Genomic DNA, 16,405 nt, shown 5'->3' with positions numbered 1-16,405 from the left:
GCATAGAAATAAGACTGGAAAGAAATATGTTAAACTGTTAAGAGTGGTGTCCTCTGACTGATGGGATCCTGGAAGATTTTGTTTGCTTTATTCTATTTTTCTGAATTTTCCAAAATTTCCACAATGACTCTGTATTAGTTTATTTTCAAAAAGTATTAAAAATTATAAGCTACAAATATTTTTATACCAGCCCCGCTCTACAGCCAGAAACTCTGAAAATTTGATCTGATATAAAGGGAACATTTCTGGTTTGAAGGGCTTGCTTGTGTCAGAGCTATACCTGCGTTTCTAGTTTTCTTTCACTCCATGAGTCAAATTAAGTCCAAAATGATTCCTGTACTTTTATCCAACAGGTATTAGCAGCTGATTAACGCAATGAGGGAGGGTGGAATGAAGATGGCATTCTTCTAGACAATAAGCAATCCTGAGCTGACTTCAGATTTATTGCTATGATTGCTTTTTAAAGTCGAGTTTTATTTAATAAGCTTTTAAAACTATTTCTGGAACCATCTTCAAGCTTTCTAGTTTTAAACCAAACTTGACTTCTGAAATATATCTCTTTTCTCATGGGCTTCTGCAACTCTCAACTTCTTCCTTTTGTAACTTTTTGAGTTCAAATTATTTTTTCTTTCTTCTTAATTATAACTGTCAGTGACAAAGTTAGGTTTGTGTTTTTAATGTATTTCCTTCAAGTTTTTTGGTATTTTGGTTATTCAATAGGTCTGTGATTTCTAAAGTGCTGAACTTCTCAAAAAGTACTTTTTGAGAGAGTTCTCTTTACTTAAAACAGATCACATTAAATATTCATACTATATCCTACAGGGACGTTATATTATCCTGAGCAACTTTACTTCAGCCTCAGTTAACTAACAACCTCAGTTAGCCAGAGCTTTTCAATACTTAACTGTTACTTACTATATTTAGCTCTAAACTTTACCAATGAAGCAATAATACAGGAGTTAAAAAGAAATTATTTAGGCAGGTAGCGAGGGTACAGGAGTCCTCAGTAAGGCTTTTTCTTTTCTTTTCTTACTCTTTTTTTTTTTTTTTTTTTTTTTTGGAGACATTGTCTGGCTGTATCACCCAGGCTGGAGTACAGTGGTGCAATCTTGGCTCACTGCAACCTCTGCCTCCCGGATTCAAGCGATTCTCCTGCCTCAGCCTCCCGAGTAGCTGGAATTACAGGTGTTTGCCGCCACGCCCGGCTAATTTTTGTATTTTTAGTAGAGACGGGGTTTTGCCATGTTGGGCTGGTTGGTCTGGAACTCCTGACCTCACGTGATCCGCCTGCCTCGGCCTCCCAAAGTTGAGATTACAGGCATGAGCCACGGCACCCAGCCAGGCTTTTTCTTTTAATTGAAAACAGTCTCCAAACCATTTCTTTTCTAGCAAAAAGCAGCCTGAAAAGCTGAGCTGCAAGCATAAATAAGCAAGCTGGAAGCTTGAGTAGATGAATGCCCGCAGCTGTACTAAAAGCCAGGTCCACCCAATATAGCGATTTCCCCTCCCTTTTCTTTGTAGCCATGTGTGGGGGTGTCATTGTGCAGGCCGGGTAAAGCCACATGTGTGGGTGTCACGGCGCCAGCCAGGTAGAGGCCGCATTTGCATAATAAAAGATTAGGGTGAGAGGGCCAGTTTCTTCAGGGCTATGTAAATGGCACACTGGTCAAACCAATTCCCTGGGCCCTATATAAATCAGACACCGCCTCCTGAAGCCTCCCTATATAACCTACTGCTTCCCACCACAAGCATGGTTTTTTCCCTTCAGAGCCCTCCTACCTCTCTACCGGTGAGCTGTTCTCTTCTTTCCTGCCTATTAAACTTTCCGCTACTTGACCCGCTCCGTGTTTGCGTCTGTGTCCTTAATCTTCTCGTCACGCGATGACGAACCTTGGGTATGTCCCCAGACAATGAAGCCGCTTCAGCAACTCAACCTTTGAAATAGTATAGAAATAAGATATGCATGACTGGAACTTGCATCTGTGTGTACACAGCTACTAAGTAACAAAACATTTCACCAGGAGATTACACCATCCCTGTTCTTTCATTTATTTAACAAAGATATTTATTTAATGCCAGACAATGTTCTGAGCACCTGGGAAATAGCAATCGACAACGCAGATTTGGTGCCCGTCCTCATCCAAGTCCTCAGCATCTGCTTCCTGTATCACAAAAATGACGTCAAACTGACTTCCTGCATTAGTCCTGCCCACTTCCATCCAACCCATCCTGCTACCAGAAAGCACAAGTCCAATCATGTCACTGCACTGTTGCTAACATGTCAATTGGCAACTCTGCTTTACCTACAGAATACAGTCCAAATTACTTAATACAGCACAAAGTGCCCGTAATCTCCCTACTTATCTTTTACTCACCTATCCCTTCCCCATGCTCTCAGCTTCCTCCCTACTTCCTTAAAGCGTCATGCAAATTTATGCCGCTGTGTCCTTGTTTATGCTACTCCCTCTGAATAGAATTTATCACTTCTCCATAGAGGTGGGAAACATCTACTCATCTTCAAGATTTAACCGGAACCTCAACTTTCCTTAGCTTTTTTTTTCCTGAGACGGAGCCTCGCAGTGTTGCCTGGCCTGGAGTTCAGTGGCCCAATCTCGGCTCACTGCAACTTCCGCCTCACAGGTTCAAGCGATTCTCCTGCCTCAGCCTTCCAAGTAGCTGGAACTGATTACAGGCACCTGCCACCGCGGCCGGCTAATCTTTATATTTTTAGTGGAGACGGGGTTTCACCATTTTGGCCAGGCTGGTCTTGAACTCCTGACCTCATGATCCACCCGCCTTGGCTTCCCAAAGTGCTGGGATTACAGGTGTGAGCCACCGCAGCCCCCCTCCAGGGCTTATTCTTATTCATATTTCCTTGCCCCAACACAGTGCCTTGGAATGAATAAATGAATGAATGAATGAATGAATGACAACATGAGATAACTGAATATATTTCTACTCTGGACTCCAGCACTCATCTATACTCTGTTAATTTCAGGCAATTTATTTCTGTTTTCTAAGTGTGAGTTTCTTCCCCTGTTAAATCAAGAAGTTTATCAGGTTCCTTCCAACCGTAATATCATATGACCTTGAGGTTATAAACTCTCATTCATTGTGAGATGAGTTAAATAGAATGTGATAACTACAGCAGCCACCAGAAGGCAGCAGAAGCTTAACCTTGGAATAGAACCTGATACTGCGTTTATCTAAAAGGCAAAACTAAAAAGCATGTTTAATTAAAAATGACTACATTTAAATAGTATATTTAAATACTATATATAAATATTATAATTATATCTAATAAAGTGAGATGTTCATACTGTAGGAGGCAGAGAATTGAGGTGGGCTGAGGAGTCCCCATATTCCCTCCAGTTTATACTCTAGTCTAGGGGATGTGCAATTTTGATAGACCAGTGAGTGGAATTATCTACACTGTTGAAAATGTATTTCTTGTACTCACTTTCGTTTTCTGGGGTTTTAGGGCGTGAGAATGGTGGGAGTGGCAATGGTGGTGATAGTGATGGAAGTGGTGATTGTAGTAACAAACAGAATTCACCAGTTAAATGTGCCCATAATGCAAGTTCAACTCCAAAGTATGAATTTATTTCTGCCCCGATGAGAGTAGAAATCCAAAGTTCACATTTTTGCCATTGAAAATTTCCCATGAACACAAAACAAGGTAATAGAGGCAAAGTCACATGTTTGCAAAGCATAAACCCTTCAAATTCAGCCCTTATACAAAGGAGCTGTAGTATTTACCCCAAGCTAAACCATCTACTTCAGAAGGACATAATATGATTAAACAAAAACAGTTTTAAAATACATATGACATGAGACCCCTAATGGCACAGGAGTCTTTCTATATGAATTTATTTATGTATTTTAATGTCCAAGCAACTTCTCCTTGCCTCTTCTCAGGCAATAAGATGACCAGGGCCAGGTTTTTCTTCTATTATTTTTTATTAGCCATTTTTATTGATACTTTACCAGGTCTTGTGCTGGGTGCCAAAGGTATAAGGATGAACAGGAATGAATAAGTAGGACATGGACTGTGCTCCCAGGAGTTTAGATTATGGTGTCATGATAGAGAATACAGTGTGAAGGTTTAGGATTCTGCTTTCATAAAGAAGTCCTAATACCTCCTTTTCGGGGCACCTACATGAATTATATTTTAGCACAGAAAAATTCACACATGGCTGGGCACAGTGGCTCACGACTGTAATCCCAGCACTTTGGGAGACCAAGGTGGGCGGATCACCTGAGGTCAGGAGTTCGAGACCAGCCTGGCCAACGTGATGAAACCCCACCTCTACTAAAAATACAAAAAATTAGCTGGACATGGTGGCGTGTGCCTGTAATCCCAGCTACTTGGGAGGCTGAGGCAGGAGAATCTTTGAACCTGGAGGGTGGAGGTTGCGGTGAGCCAAGATCGTGCCATTGCACGCCAGCCCGGGCAAAAAGAGCGAAACTCTGTCTCAGAAAAATAAAAAGAAAAATTCACACACGTGATTTTAAAATCCAGTAGCAGATGTGTTCATAATGGAAAGTGAATGCGCCTGATCCCACCTCTGTGCATCTCTGCTCTCTCAGTCACTTCTGCTTTTAGTGTTTTGCATATCTAAATAATATGCTTCTATTTCTTGATTTATAAGCTTTAGCAGTTATCTATTAATTTTTTGTATTGACACATGAAGATTTAGCTCATCTTCACTAGCCCTCTTTCTCACTTCTTCCCATATAGTTATATCTTTTTTGTCAGTACAATTATTGAACACCTTTTTCATTTTAATTAATATGCATGAGCTTCTAGTGTTGTCCTATCAATTGTATATAAAATATCTTGCCTCCCACTTTGTAAGATGAAGATGTTAGTGCCACAATTCTTTCTTCTACCTCCTTCCCATCTCCAAAATTCTCCTATATTTTTCTTCGCCAGGGTTGATAATATTTATTTGGTAACCGAAATAAAGACCTCTGTTCTTTACCTATAACTTGATTCTATAAGTTGAAAACAAGGAAACATTTTCATTATGTGAATATTATTATTTATATAAAGCTAAATTGTATACCGTGATAACATCTTTCTTTTTTTTTTTTTTTTTTGAGACGGAGTCTCATTGTGTCGCCCAGGCTGGAGAGCAGTGGTGCAATCTTAGCTCACTACAACCTCCACCTCCCGGGTTCAAGCGATTCTCCTGCTTCAGCCTCCCGAATAGCTGGGATTACAGGCACACACCACCACGGCCAGATAATTTTTTGTATTTTTAGTAGAGATGGGGTTTTGCCATGTTGGCCAGGCTGGTCTTGAACTCCTGACCTCGGGTAATCGGCCCCTCAGCCCCCTCAAAGTGCTGGGATTACAGACATGAGCCACCGCGCCCGGCCAACATCTTTCTATATAGCCCCAATGTCTCCCTTTTGTACCACAAAGGAAAATTGATTTTCTCTCCTTTTTTAATACCTAATTCTCAAAGTCAGGGCACATTTTACTTTGTTTCATTTTTGGATTATGCCTTCCTTGAACATTTTTTCCTTAGAATTCCTGATTGGATTTCTCTTTTCTTTCCTTGCTGTATAAAGAAACATGTCTTCTTCGCCATACTCCTATCACTTCCCAGCTTCTTACACATTCTGTCTATTGCTTGGAATCTATTCCATTTTTTTCTTCTTGAACCTACTGACTTCCTAATAGGGATTCATTGTGGCATATATGAACCACGACTTTCCTATGCAGTCTTCTTGTTGCTGTCCTTCTCTGTGTAGCATTCCTTTGTATACTCAGACACTGCTTCAGTGCTTCCTTGGGTTGGATCCACATTTTCCTGGATTCCACTTACTCTTCTGAGAGTCTCTCAACTTACTCCATCTATACAACTCCACCCACCCACTAGTGTTCTAGTAAATAAAATCCCATTCTTCATTGACTTCCCTCACTAACCCAGGAGAGCTTGGAAAGAACCAGCATGCAACACTGTCACTTAATATTCTATACTGACTTACTTTTCTTCCGGCATGTGCTCTGTATTTAAAAACAAGTTGTCTCAGTTGGGTATGGTGGCTCATGCCTGTAATCCCAGCACTTTGGGAGACTGAGGCGGGCGGATCGCTTGAGGCCAGGAGTTCATGACAAGCAACATGGCGAAACCCCATTTCTACAAAAAATATAAAAATTATCCGGGCATGGTGGTGCACGCCTGTAATCCCAGCTTCTTGGGAGGCTGAAGCAGGAGAATCACTTGAACCAGGGAGGCAGATGTTGCAGTGAGCCAAGATTGCGCCACTGCACTCCAGCCTGGATGACAGAGTGAGACTCTGTCTCAAAAAGAAAAAAAAATACATGTCTCATCCTCTATGAACCCTTCTTAGGTATATTGGTTTCGAGGACACCAGATAGACTTCTACCACCAACTTTTTGTACGTGCTCTAAACTATTTTATGTTTGTGTAACATTTGGTGATTCTTATTAGAAAGAATAGAGATGTATATGCTGTCAGAATAGCCAAAATTAAGCCACTTTCCCTGGGTACAACGCCAGACAAGGCTGTCAGAGAGTAGGGACACAGGACTTATATTACCAGAGAGAAATTAATAAAAGATAAATTTTTTTAAAGGGTTCTCTTTTCCCTTCCCCAAATTACATTGTACAGCTAGAATCTTGGAAATGCTTTTGCTCTCTTGTCTAAGGTCCTTCCTAACGCATTTTCCGCCACAGGCCCTCAGATCCTGATGATTGCAGTCTTCACCCTCACTGGAGCTGTGGTGCTGCTCCTGCTCGTCGCTCTCCTGATGCTCAGGTACAGCCGCCTCTATCATGCCTGTGTTCGGTATCCAGAGAGGCAGGAAGGGAAAGTGGGAGAGGTCTGTTGTCTGTTGATGATGATGAATATTCACAAAGAAGCCTGCAGACTGACCTAAGATAATGAAGACATTCTGCATCAAAGACTAACTGAAGGGCAGAATATTATTGAGTGAATAGATTAGGGCTTTGGAGCCAAAGATGCCTGAACTCAAATCCCAGTTCTTTGAGTTACTAGTTCTGTGGTCTTAAGCGTGTTACTTAGCAACTTAAACAGGTAACTTAGCTTCAATTTCTTCATCTGAGCTGTTGTAAGAATTAGAAATGGAACATGTATACAAACTACCATATAATAAGCATATATAGATAAAATAGTTATTTTTATTATGCTGGTATATTGTGGGAGACATCAAACTCATTAAATTACATATTTAGACTGGGAGAGGTTTTAGAAACAATTTATTCCAAATCTCCTATTTTAGCCTGAGGAAAGAGAACCCAGAAAGTCAAATGGCTTCTCTAGAGTCTTATCACCAGGTAGTGGGTGGGGCCAGAACTAGAACTCAAGCCTTCTCACCATCAGTTCCATGATTTTTCTGCTCAACTTGGGTCTGCCAAATGCCTAGCCAGAGACATTGTGTGTACTAAGAAATATTTGTTGAATACATAAATGAGTGAGTAAATACCACACTACATCCTAATCTGCATATGTTAAATGCCAAACTTATAATACTGTATTATATTACCAGGTTCACTTGCATTTCCTAGCTAAACAAGACAACAGTTTTATCTGTGTATTACACATTTTGGTCTGTGTGTCATTATACTTTCTCATGTGAATGTCCAGCCTGCCGTATACTGGTTGATGTTTTCTCCAGAAAGGGAAGTAGACTATTTTCTTCAATCTGACAACACCGCTTGGCTCCTGTAACTGTGTTGCTCAGAAATACAGGTGATGGTCTACAATGTGTGGTGACCATTTAGTGAAGAGTGAGAAGAAACCAAAATTTTCCCCCAAAAGCAAATCTAAATGGGAATCACTTTAAGATAGGGTAAATCACAAGATCAAAGATAATAACAGGTGTTTCTCATTGTCTCTAAACATGGCAGGCAGAGATGGGGCTTCCTAATGGCCAGTGCAATGCTATGCCCATGAGGGGGCCTGGCAGACAGGTCGTACACATGCAGTTTGCCATTACAACAGCCTATGCAAGAAAACTAGCAAACCATTTAAGAAATCCCCTAATTCAGTATGAATGACAGTTGGCTCTGCTGGGTCCCAAGAGTCTCCTGGGGTACAGAGCTGAGAACCCAAGAGCCTTTAAGGTCTTGATATTCATCCTACTTGCCTCCAGGTCTTAGGGTCAGTAATATGCTATTTTACATGCATTTACTTGAAGAATACTCAGACTTAGATGGAAGCATACAAAGAGAATAATCATCTCTGCTTAGGGGACATTAAGGAAGGCATGGCCTTGAGAAGGTGAGAATGAGTTTGTCAAATAACCAAAAAGCAAAGGCAAACAGGGACAAAACAGGTCAATAGAAAAGAATATCAGTTCCAGAATCAGATACAAGCAAGAACTTATAATATGACAAAGATGACAGTATGTGACAGCTAAGAAATAATGTTGGTGGCCGAACACGGTGGCTCACACCTGTAATCCCAGCACTTTGGAAGGCCGAGGTGGGTGAATCATGAGGTCAGGAGTTCAAGACCAGCCTGGCCAACATGGTGAAACTCCGTCTCTACCAAAAATACAAAAAATTTGCTGGGCCTGGTGGCAGGCGCCTGTAATCCCAGCTACTCAGGAGGCTGAGGCAGGAAAATCTTGAACCCAGGAGGCGGAGGTTGCCGTGAGCAGAGATCGCACCACTGCACTCCAGCCTGGGCAACAGAGCAAGACTCTGTCTCAAAAAAAAAAAAAGAAATGATGTTGGTAAGGTAGGCTTTCCACATGTAAAAAACAAAATTAAAACAGGTAACTTAGCTTCAATTTCTTCATCTGAGCTGTTGTAGGGATTAGAAATGGAACATGCACACAAACTACCATATACTAAGCATTATATAAATGAAAATAGTTATTTTTATTATTATATTGTATTATGTTGTATTTTATCATTATTATATATCTAAAATAATACACAAAGACATAGTTTACTCTATGTGGAGTTTTAAATGTTAATGCATAGTTTATGTGGAGTTTTAAATGTTTTAAATGTTTGATTATGTGAAAATCAAGCTTCAAAACTTAGAATAAATTAATAAAAATTACTTTTTAAAATTATTTTTATTTTTTTGAGACCGAGTCTCACTCTGTCACTCAGGCTGGAGTGCAGTGGCGCCATCTTGGCTCACTGCAACCTCCACCTCCTGGGTTCAAGCAATTCTCGTGCCTTGGCCTCACTAGTAGGTACAATTACAGGCATGTACCACCACACCTGGCTAACTTTTGTATTTTTAGTAGAGATAGGGTTTCGCCACATTGGCCAGCCTGGTCTCAACTCCTGACCTCTAGTGATCCACCCACCTTGGCCTCCCAATGTACTGGGATTATAGGTGTGAGCCACTGTGCCTGTCCAATAAAAATGACTTTATGATCTCAGTTTAGGAAAGTACTTCTCATTCAAGATAAAAAAGGAAAAGTCAAAGAAAAAATACATAAATATGACCATAATAAAATCAAAACTTTCTGTAAAACAAAGTTAAAGGAAGTCATAAACTAGGAAAAGGTATTTGAAAACTAAAGGGACAAAGGATTTATTTCTCAAAATATATTCAGAACTTATGTAAGTTAACAAGGATAAGAAAAAGATACACACTAGGAAAAAATGAGCAAAATTATAAATACATAATTCTATATAATTCTGAGTCTATATACTCTATTAAATAGCTAGAAAATATTTGAAAGGATAATATCACTTGTAAACAAGAAAATGCAAAGTAATGCAATAATGAAACACTGTTTCACCTTCATCATAAAGGTTAAAAAAAAGTTTATCAATACCAAATGTTGACAAGAATATAGAAAATGGGAATTCTCAAGATAAGAAGGTAAATTAATTGATAACTACTGCTTTGGGAAGCAATTTGGTGGTATCTGCAAAGTCGAAAGTGTACGTTGTCTATAGCCCAAGAATTCTGCTTCATCTATACCAGCAGTCCCCGACCTTTTGACACCAGGGACTGGTTTCATGGAAAACAATTTTTGGGGGTGGGGGGAGTTTCGAGATGAAACTGTTCCACCTCAGATCATCAGGCATTAGTTAGATTCTCATAAGGATAAGGAGTGCACAACCTGGATCCCTCACATGTGCAGTTCTCAATAGGGTTCACGGTCCTGTGAGAATCTAACGCCACCACTGATGTGACAGGAGGTGGAGCTCAGGTGGTAATACTGACCTCTCACCTCCTGCTGTGCAGCTTGGTTCCTAACAGGCTACGGACCAGTACCAGTCCATGGCCCAGGGGTTGGGGGCCTAATCCCCAACCTACACTATCTGGGGGCCGATACTATCTGAAGGAAACTATACATTTTTAACATTTTGTAGTTGAGATAGGTGTTGTTACATTTTCTCTGTACTTTTCCATTTTCTTTAAACATATTTTTTGAAAAGGCACAGATGGGTAAGAGGAACTGGCTTATTTAGGGATCTGGTGTATTCTCTCTGGTTTAAAAATTAACATTTTTGCCTCTCAACGTCACCAACTTTACATTTTTTTCCTGTATTTTTTCCTCACTCCTTCTATGTCATCAGTTTAAATCCTTTACTATCGTGAAGGACTGCCTTAGTGAAAAACCTAGGAAAGTGAAGTGAAAAGAAAAGAAAGACTAGGACACAGGGGTCCCCAATCCCCAGTCCATGGCCTGTTAGGAACCAACCGCACAGCAGGAGGTGAGCAGCGGGTGAGCGAGCGGTACCGCCTGAGCTCCCCCTGCTGTCGGATCAGTCAGGGCATTAGATTGTCATAGGAGCGTGAACCCTACTGTGAACTGCGCATGCAGGGGATCTATGTTGCACACTCCTTATGAGAATCTAATGCCTGATCTGAGGTGGAACAGTTTCATCCTGAAACCACTCCCTGCCACCTCCATGGAAACATTGTCTTCCAGGAAACCAGTCCGTGGTATCAAAAAGGTTGAGGGCCACTGCTATAAAAGCCCATCAGAAATCCTTGCAGGTCCACTGGCAGTAAGCGCTTTTCAGTTTGGAGGACATGGTGTTCTGTCATTGGGCTACCTTCCCTCACCCATATCTACCTGAGCATACCAGGGTTCTAAACTTCTCCCAGTCTTCAGAAGCTGAATGACATGGATATTAATAAAAACCTATTGACCAGTTTTATTCCTTTCACAGAAAATATAGAAAAGATTATGAACTTCGTCAGAAAAAATGGTCCCACATTCCTCCTGAAAATATCTTTCCTCTGGAGACCAATGAGACCAATCATGTTAGCCTCAAGGTAAAGCCTACCTTACCTGCTGAAGAATGGGTGCAATTTGGCAGGTATTTGACCAGACTTAAGTAGCATTGCAGGATATGTGCCAAGTAGGGATAGTTGTTCTAGAAAGCAAGACTTAGATGCTTTCTAATTTTCAGCTCTCTCCCTTCCCCTTGATTCTCCATTCTCCTACATGTCAACTAGTTAATCCAATGAGCACTTCCCTGGAGGCTGAGATATGGTGTGTTCTCGTTCTTTGCATCTTATCCAGAATAGAAATACACATATTGGGAATTTGCCATGGAAGGGATGTAGGAATGGGCAGAGCATTTGAGTTCCCCTAAACCTTGGATGCTAATCTATCCATACTAAGGGCCTATGACTTGTCTTACTCATTCCTGAAGAAAGAGGCCTCTGCTTATATTTGCTCACATTTACCTTCAACCAGGAAATAGCAGCAGCCAATAATAACTTACTCCATTTAGCACAGTCAATGCAGGACCTATGCTGTCTCATCTGTTCCTCACAGGAACCCAAAATTAAGCTTTATTATCATAATTTTGCTGATGAGGAAACTGAAGGACAAAAGAGTAAGAAACAGTGCAGGGACACATACAACTAATGAGTAAGATAACTATAAGTAATAATAGCTAACACTCACTGAGCACTTATAATGCACCACATGCATTAACCCATTTCATCTTCTCCTGAGCACTGTGAAGTAGCAGGGCGGAAATTCCAGGAACACAGCTACAATTTAAACCCAGTCTGTCTAACTGTAAAGCCAGAGATTGTAACACCTTCCATACACCATATAATTATCCTAGTTTTTATACCAAAGCGTATTAAGAGAATATGGAGACCCAAGACCTCCACAGATGGGAATTCGTGGACTCCTTCAGAGTAGGGCCAAACTGATAGTGCAGTGTGATTTGAGATGCTTCCTTGCTTAAAATCAGCAGGAATAAAATTGCATTTGGCTTAAGTTTGTCTCTGGAACCTCTCTACCAGCTCTTGACCCTCCTCCCCAAGTCCTGTGTGCTGCCCTCTAATGGCTCCAATCCCCTCATGTCTATCCAAAGACCAGGTCTTCCCTTCTTTCAGAAATATGACATGCTCCAATGTGACCCTCCTGCTGCATTCTGAACCTCAACAGAAAAATTCTATTCACAAAGACCAATCTGTCTCAGCTAAGTGTCAGGATGAAATCAATTTAACAGTAATTCACAGTCAGGTGTAAATGACCTTAAGACTACTGAATTTCCAAAGAGAGAATTTGTTGACCTAAATGACAAACTGGAAGTACCTAGTGTTAAAAGAAAAACACTGGACAGACAAAATAGAATTTATTTGAGCAAAAAGTGATTCATGAATTGTGAAGCACTCAAAACCAAAAGAGGTTCAGAAAGCTCCACTCTGCAGCATGGGCAGTGAGCTTTCATACGTTGTACAAGGAAGTAAAGTACACAAATAACTTGATTGGTTACAGCTAGGCATTTGCTTTATTTGGGCATGGTCTGTTCAGTTAGCTTCCTGTGATTGGCTGAAACCCAGCCATTTGTTACAAAAATAGACTCCTAAATTAGTTTTCAGTTTGCCTGTATACTAAGTTAGGTTGCAGTTTATAGGAACTCATAATACAAAGACAGCCTCATGCCAATGGTCTCCTGCTTATTTGATATAACACTAGGAAGAGGAGAGGGGACTTTCAGAAGGAGTGTGTGCGCCTCTGTCTCTCATCTTCTCCCAGATGGGCTCCCACACGCTCCACATCTGCACAAGTCCAGCCTTGGTGTCATTCCTCAAGCACCTCCCCATTGCCTCAAAACCCCATATTTCATATTTTCTCTTTTGGAGTAAGCCCAAAACATGTGTCACTGTATGTTTTCTTAAAATATAAATATTCCTAGAGGTATAATTCATCCATTTCTTGTCAGTTTCTTTACAAAATTTTTATGAGTACAGATTTTATTAGTTCATCGGAATGAATGAGTCACCTGACTAAGGAAATAGGTCTTTGGGACAGTAAACTCAAAGGAGGGAAGTTCAAAATTATTTTGATCATGTGATCATTGTTACTCTGAGTTTGAGACAGGCTGGGAAGCAGGTGGATCAGAAATTGGCTGTACAGAGAGCTCATCAGGTGCTAAGAGTCAGGCAGACATGGAGAAAACCCAAGGTCACCCAAAGTCAGCAAGGGTGGAAAATACCGACAACCAGACAGGTAGTGGTTCAAGTTTGGATACTCACTGAATGCAGAAATAAGGAAGCAAGACTAAGAGATGAGATAATAGAGAGTCAAACATCCCACTGCTAGAACAGAAAGGGTCAGAATATCAGACCAAAGATTCCAGACAAAAGAAATCAGGAAAGTCAAAGGGATAGAGTAACACAGAAAAAAATAATCAAGATGATCATTCATTTGAGGGTAAAAAGAGAAGTCTTTTAGCCAGCAAAAGAATTTCACAAACCTTGTCTCATTTAACCCCCAGCTATTTCTATGAGTTGGAATTGTGCAGTAAGGAACTGAGGTCCAAATAGTTTAAATGATGTCATCAAGGTCTGAAATAATAAAAACAGCGTTAGGCAAGAAGACAAGCCTAGGTTCTGCCATTCTCTTTTTATGTGACATTTAATGTTATTTAACCCTTCTATACTTAATTTGTTAAATGAGAAGAAAATGAAATGATGACAACTGACATTTGTCAGTCTGCAATGTGCCAGGCATCACGCTTGGACCTTCAGAGAGTCATTTCACTTGCATTTCAAAATGGCCTTGTAAGGTACATTTTAACAAAGATAATAACACATCTCAGGTTTTTATGAGAATCACATCGAAAGATGCAATTGTTCCCAACCTTTTCTCTGTCTTTGGACCAGAAGTCATTAACTGGAAGGCCAAGAGCCATATGTGACCTGCAGTTGTGAGTGCCTATGTGTGTGCATGTGTTTTGTTCAATATTTGACATTTTAAAAATTAATTGCCAACATACAAATGTCACGAGATAGCATATAATAATTCTTATTACCAGTTTCTTTTGATAAATAAGATGATTTAGCAACTTCGGGCTGAACCCAGAGCTGACAGTACTGCTTCCCTTAGACACCTGGCCCAGTTTTATCATTTGCATTGCTACTTGGGCCTTTAGGCATGAGTGTGCAACTCAAATGTACAGCATCCTTCCCCAAGAGCATCTATCTGTAGCTACAGGCAACAATTCCCACGAAAACAGGGTTGGGGTGAAGGGAGCAAAGGAAATCCCTGGTTGAAGTAGGGCCACAAGTGGAAGGGAGGAAACCCATAGCTAAGCATGAGCGCAGTAGATACCTGGAAATATGTTGCTGGAGTCCAATTAGTGAGAGGGAGCAAGTCAATTACAACAGTTTTTCTGGAAGCCTGCTTGCCCAGCATGTTGTTGAGGAAACAGATGCAGCCCACCTGGAAGAGCCTCTCAGCCTTTGACAGGCAGTGAGTAGGATGAGATATGGAGCTTCTGGAATAATTAGCCTTTTCTTGTGCCAGATCGATGATGACAAAAGACGAGATACAATCCAGAGACTACGACAGTGCAAATACGACAAAAAGGTGACCTCTCCCACTTCTCTGAACTCTCCACTGGGGTATGCTCTGGGCCTTTTGACCCCCTCATTGCCCTGGCCCCTGATGTCAGTATCACAATGGTGGGAGTCCCCAGTCTGTTCCTAGGGGCTATTCTTAGAGCTTCACAGGGATGGGCAGGGCCCTGCTTCAAGGGTTACAAAACTCACAATCCTGGGGAAAATGGAAGACAAATAGAATGTTGGGGAAGGGCGGAGTGTAGGAAGAAAAATTAAATATCAAAGATATTCATAGTAGTCCAGGGCAACCCTATTATTATATTTTGGCTCATTGCTGAGAAATACAACAATCTCATATGAGAGCTTTGCATCTTATTTCTATCCTTCTTTCTTCCCTCCCTCCCTTCTGCCTGCCTTCCTTCCATTTAGTCATTCTTAAAGAAACATTCGAGACTGAACTTACCATATGCCAGGTACTAGGCACCAGGGATATAAACATCAGTCAAGGCTGGGCACAATGGCTCATGTCTGTAATCCCAGGACTTTGGGAGGCAGGTGGATCATTTGAGGCCAGGAGTTTGAGACCAGCCCGGCCAACATGGCAAAACCCCGTTTCTCCTAAAAATACAAAAATTAGCCGGGCATGGTGGTGCATGCCTGTAGTCCCAGCTACTGGGGAGGCTGAGCCAGGAGAATTGCTTGAACCCAGGAGGCAGAGATTGAAGTGAGCTGAGATTGCACCACTGCACTCCAGCCTGGGCAACAGAGCAAGGCTCTGTCTTTAAAAAATAAATAAATAAATAAATAAAAATAAAAAATCAATCAAATACTGTCATTGCTCTCAAAAGTTTACAGTCTAGTGAGACACACAAACAAACTGTTATAATATGCATGTAAAGAGTTACACCACAACAGTGTCTCCTAAATTTCATTGATTTTTGCAGCGAGTGATTCTCAAAGATCTCAAGCACAATGATGGTAATTTCACTGAAAAACAGAAGATAGAATTGAACAAGGTATGTGGCCCTTACTTCAAACCCTTGAGAAATAACTTCACTTCATTTCCTCTAATCACTGAGGTTGCTGGTGGAGTAAGAGGCTGACAGAAAAGCCCTCAGGCCAAGAAATGGTGACTATATTTCTTGTTGAAAATTCTACCAAGAGATATTGGAAAGTGAGGTTGACGGTGTAAAAAATTCTGGAAATCTACTAGTCTTTCCTGGAAAGTGGACCTGATATTATTTGAAAGTAAAGTTTGTATTCAAGGCCTCTTACTGACAAAGGAAAGATTGTTGAATGAGATTGATATAATGTGTGATAAGCAATGGGTACTGACATTCAATTTGTTAAGAGCAACACATCTTCTCAAAGATCTGAAACAAAACACATTTTATTGGCATATTAATTTTTACTTTGGCACCCCATTCTGCCTAATTTGCTTTGTAAACAAACATGTTCTTCTAGTTGCTTCAGATTGACTATTACAACCTGACCAAGTTCTACGGCACAGTGAAACTTGACACCATGATCTTTGGGGTGATAGAATACTGTGAGAGAGGATCCCTCCGGGTAAGAAACCATGGTCATTTCCAATTTTCTAATCATAC

The 16,405-nt window shown here is 40.7% G+C and overlaps 1 protein-coding gene and 1 long non-coding RNA gene across 2 annotated transcripts in view; one reads left to right on the top strand and one right to left on the bottom strand.

Moving 5' to 3' along the window:
• LOC129525953 (uncharacterized) overlaps positions 1 to 2,343 on the bottom strand; it is a 71,260-nt gene extending 68,917 nt beyond the window's left edge. Inside the window, exons 1-2 of the long non-coding RNA XR_010129303.1 lie at positions 2,096 to 2,343; positions 1,780 to 1,934 (exon numbers count right to left, since the gene is read on the bottom strand). This is a non-coding gene — a long non-coding RNA (uncharacterized lncRNA). The remainder of the gene's footprint in view (positions 1 to 1,779; positions 1,935 to 2,095) is intronic.
• Positions 1 to 16,405, top strand: part of GUCY2C (guanylate cyclase 2C) — an 84,013-nt gene that overhangs the window by 28,843 nt on the left and 38,765 nt on the right. The window contains exons 11-15 of the mRNA XM_031000932.3: positions 6,713 to 6,794; positions 11,156 to 11,261; positions 14,764 to 14,826; positions 15,743 to 15,814; positions 16,263 to 16,367. Coding sequence (XP_030856792.1) covers positions 6,713 to 6,794; positions 11,156 to 11,261; positions 14,764 to 14,826; positions 15,743 to 15,814; positions 16,263 to 16,367 — 428 coding nt within the window. The remainder of the gene's footprint in view (positions 1 to 6,712; positions 6,795 to 11,155; positions 11,262 to 14,763; positions 14,827 to 15,742; positions 15,815 to 16,262; positions 16,368 to 16,405) is intronic.

This window comes from Gorilla gorilla, chromosome 10, assembly GCF_029281585.2.
Source record: "Gorilla gorilla gorilla isolate KB3781 chromosome 10, NHGRI_mGorGor1-v2.1_pri, whole genome shotgun sequence".
NCBI classification, from domain to species: Eukaryota; Metazoa; Chordata; class Mammalia; order Primates; family Hominidae; genus Gorilla; species Gorilla gorilla.
Note: the sequence above shows the minus strand (reverse complement) of the source record. Positions and strands in the feature narration are given on the sequence as shown.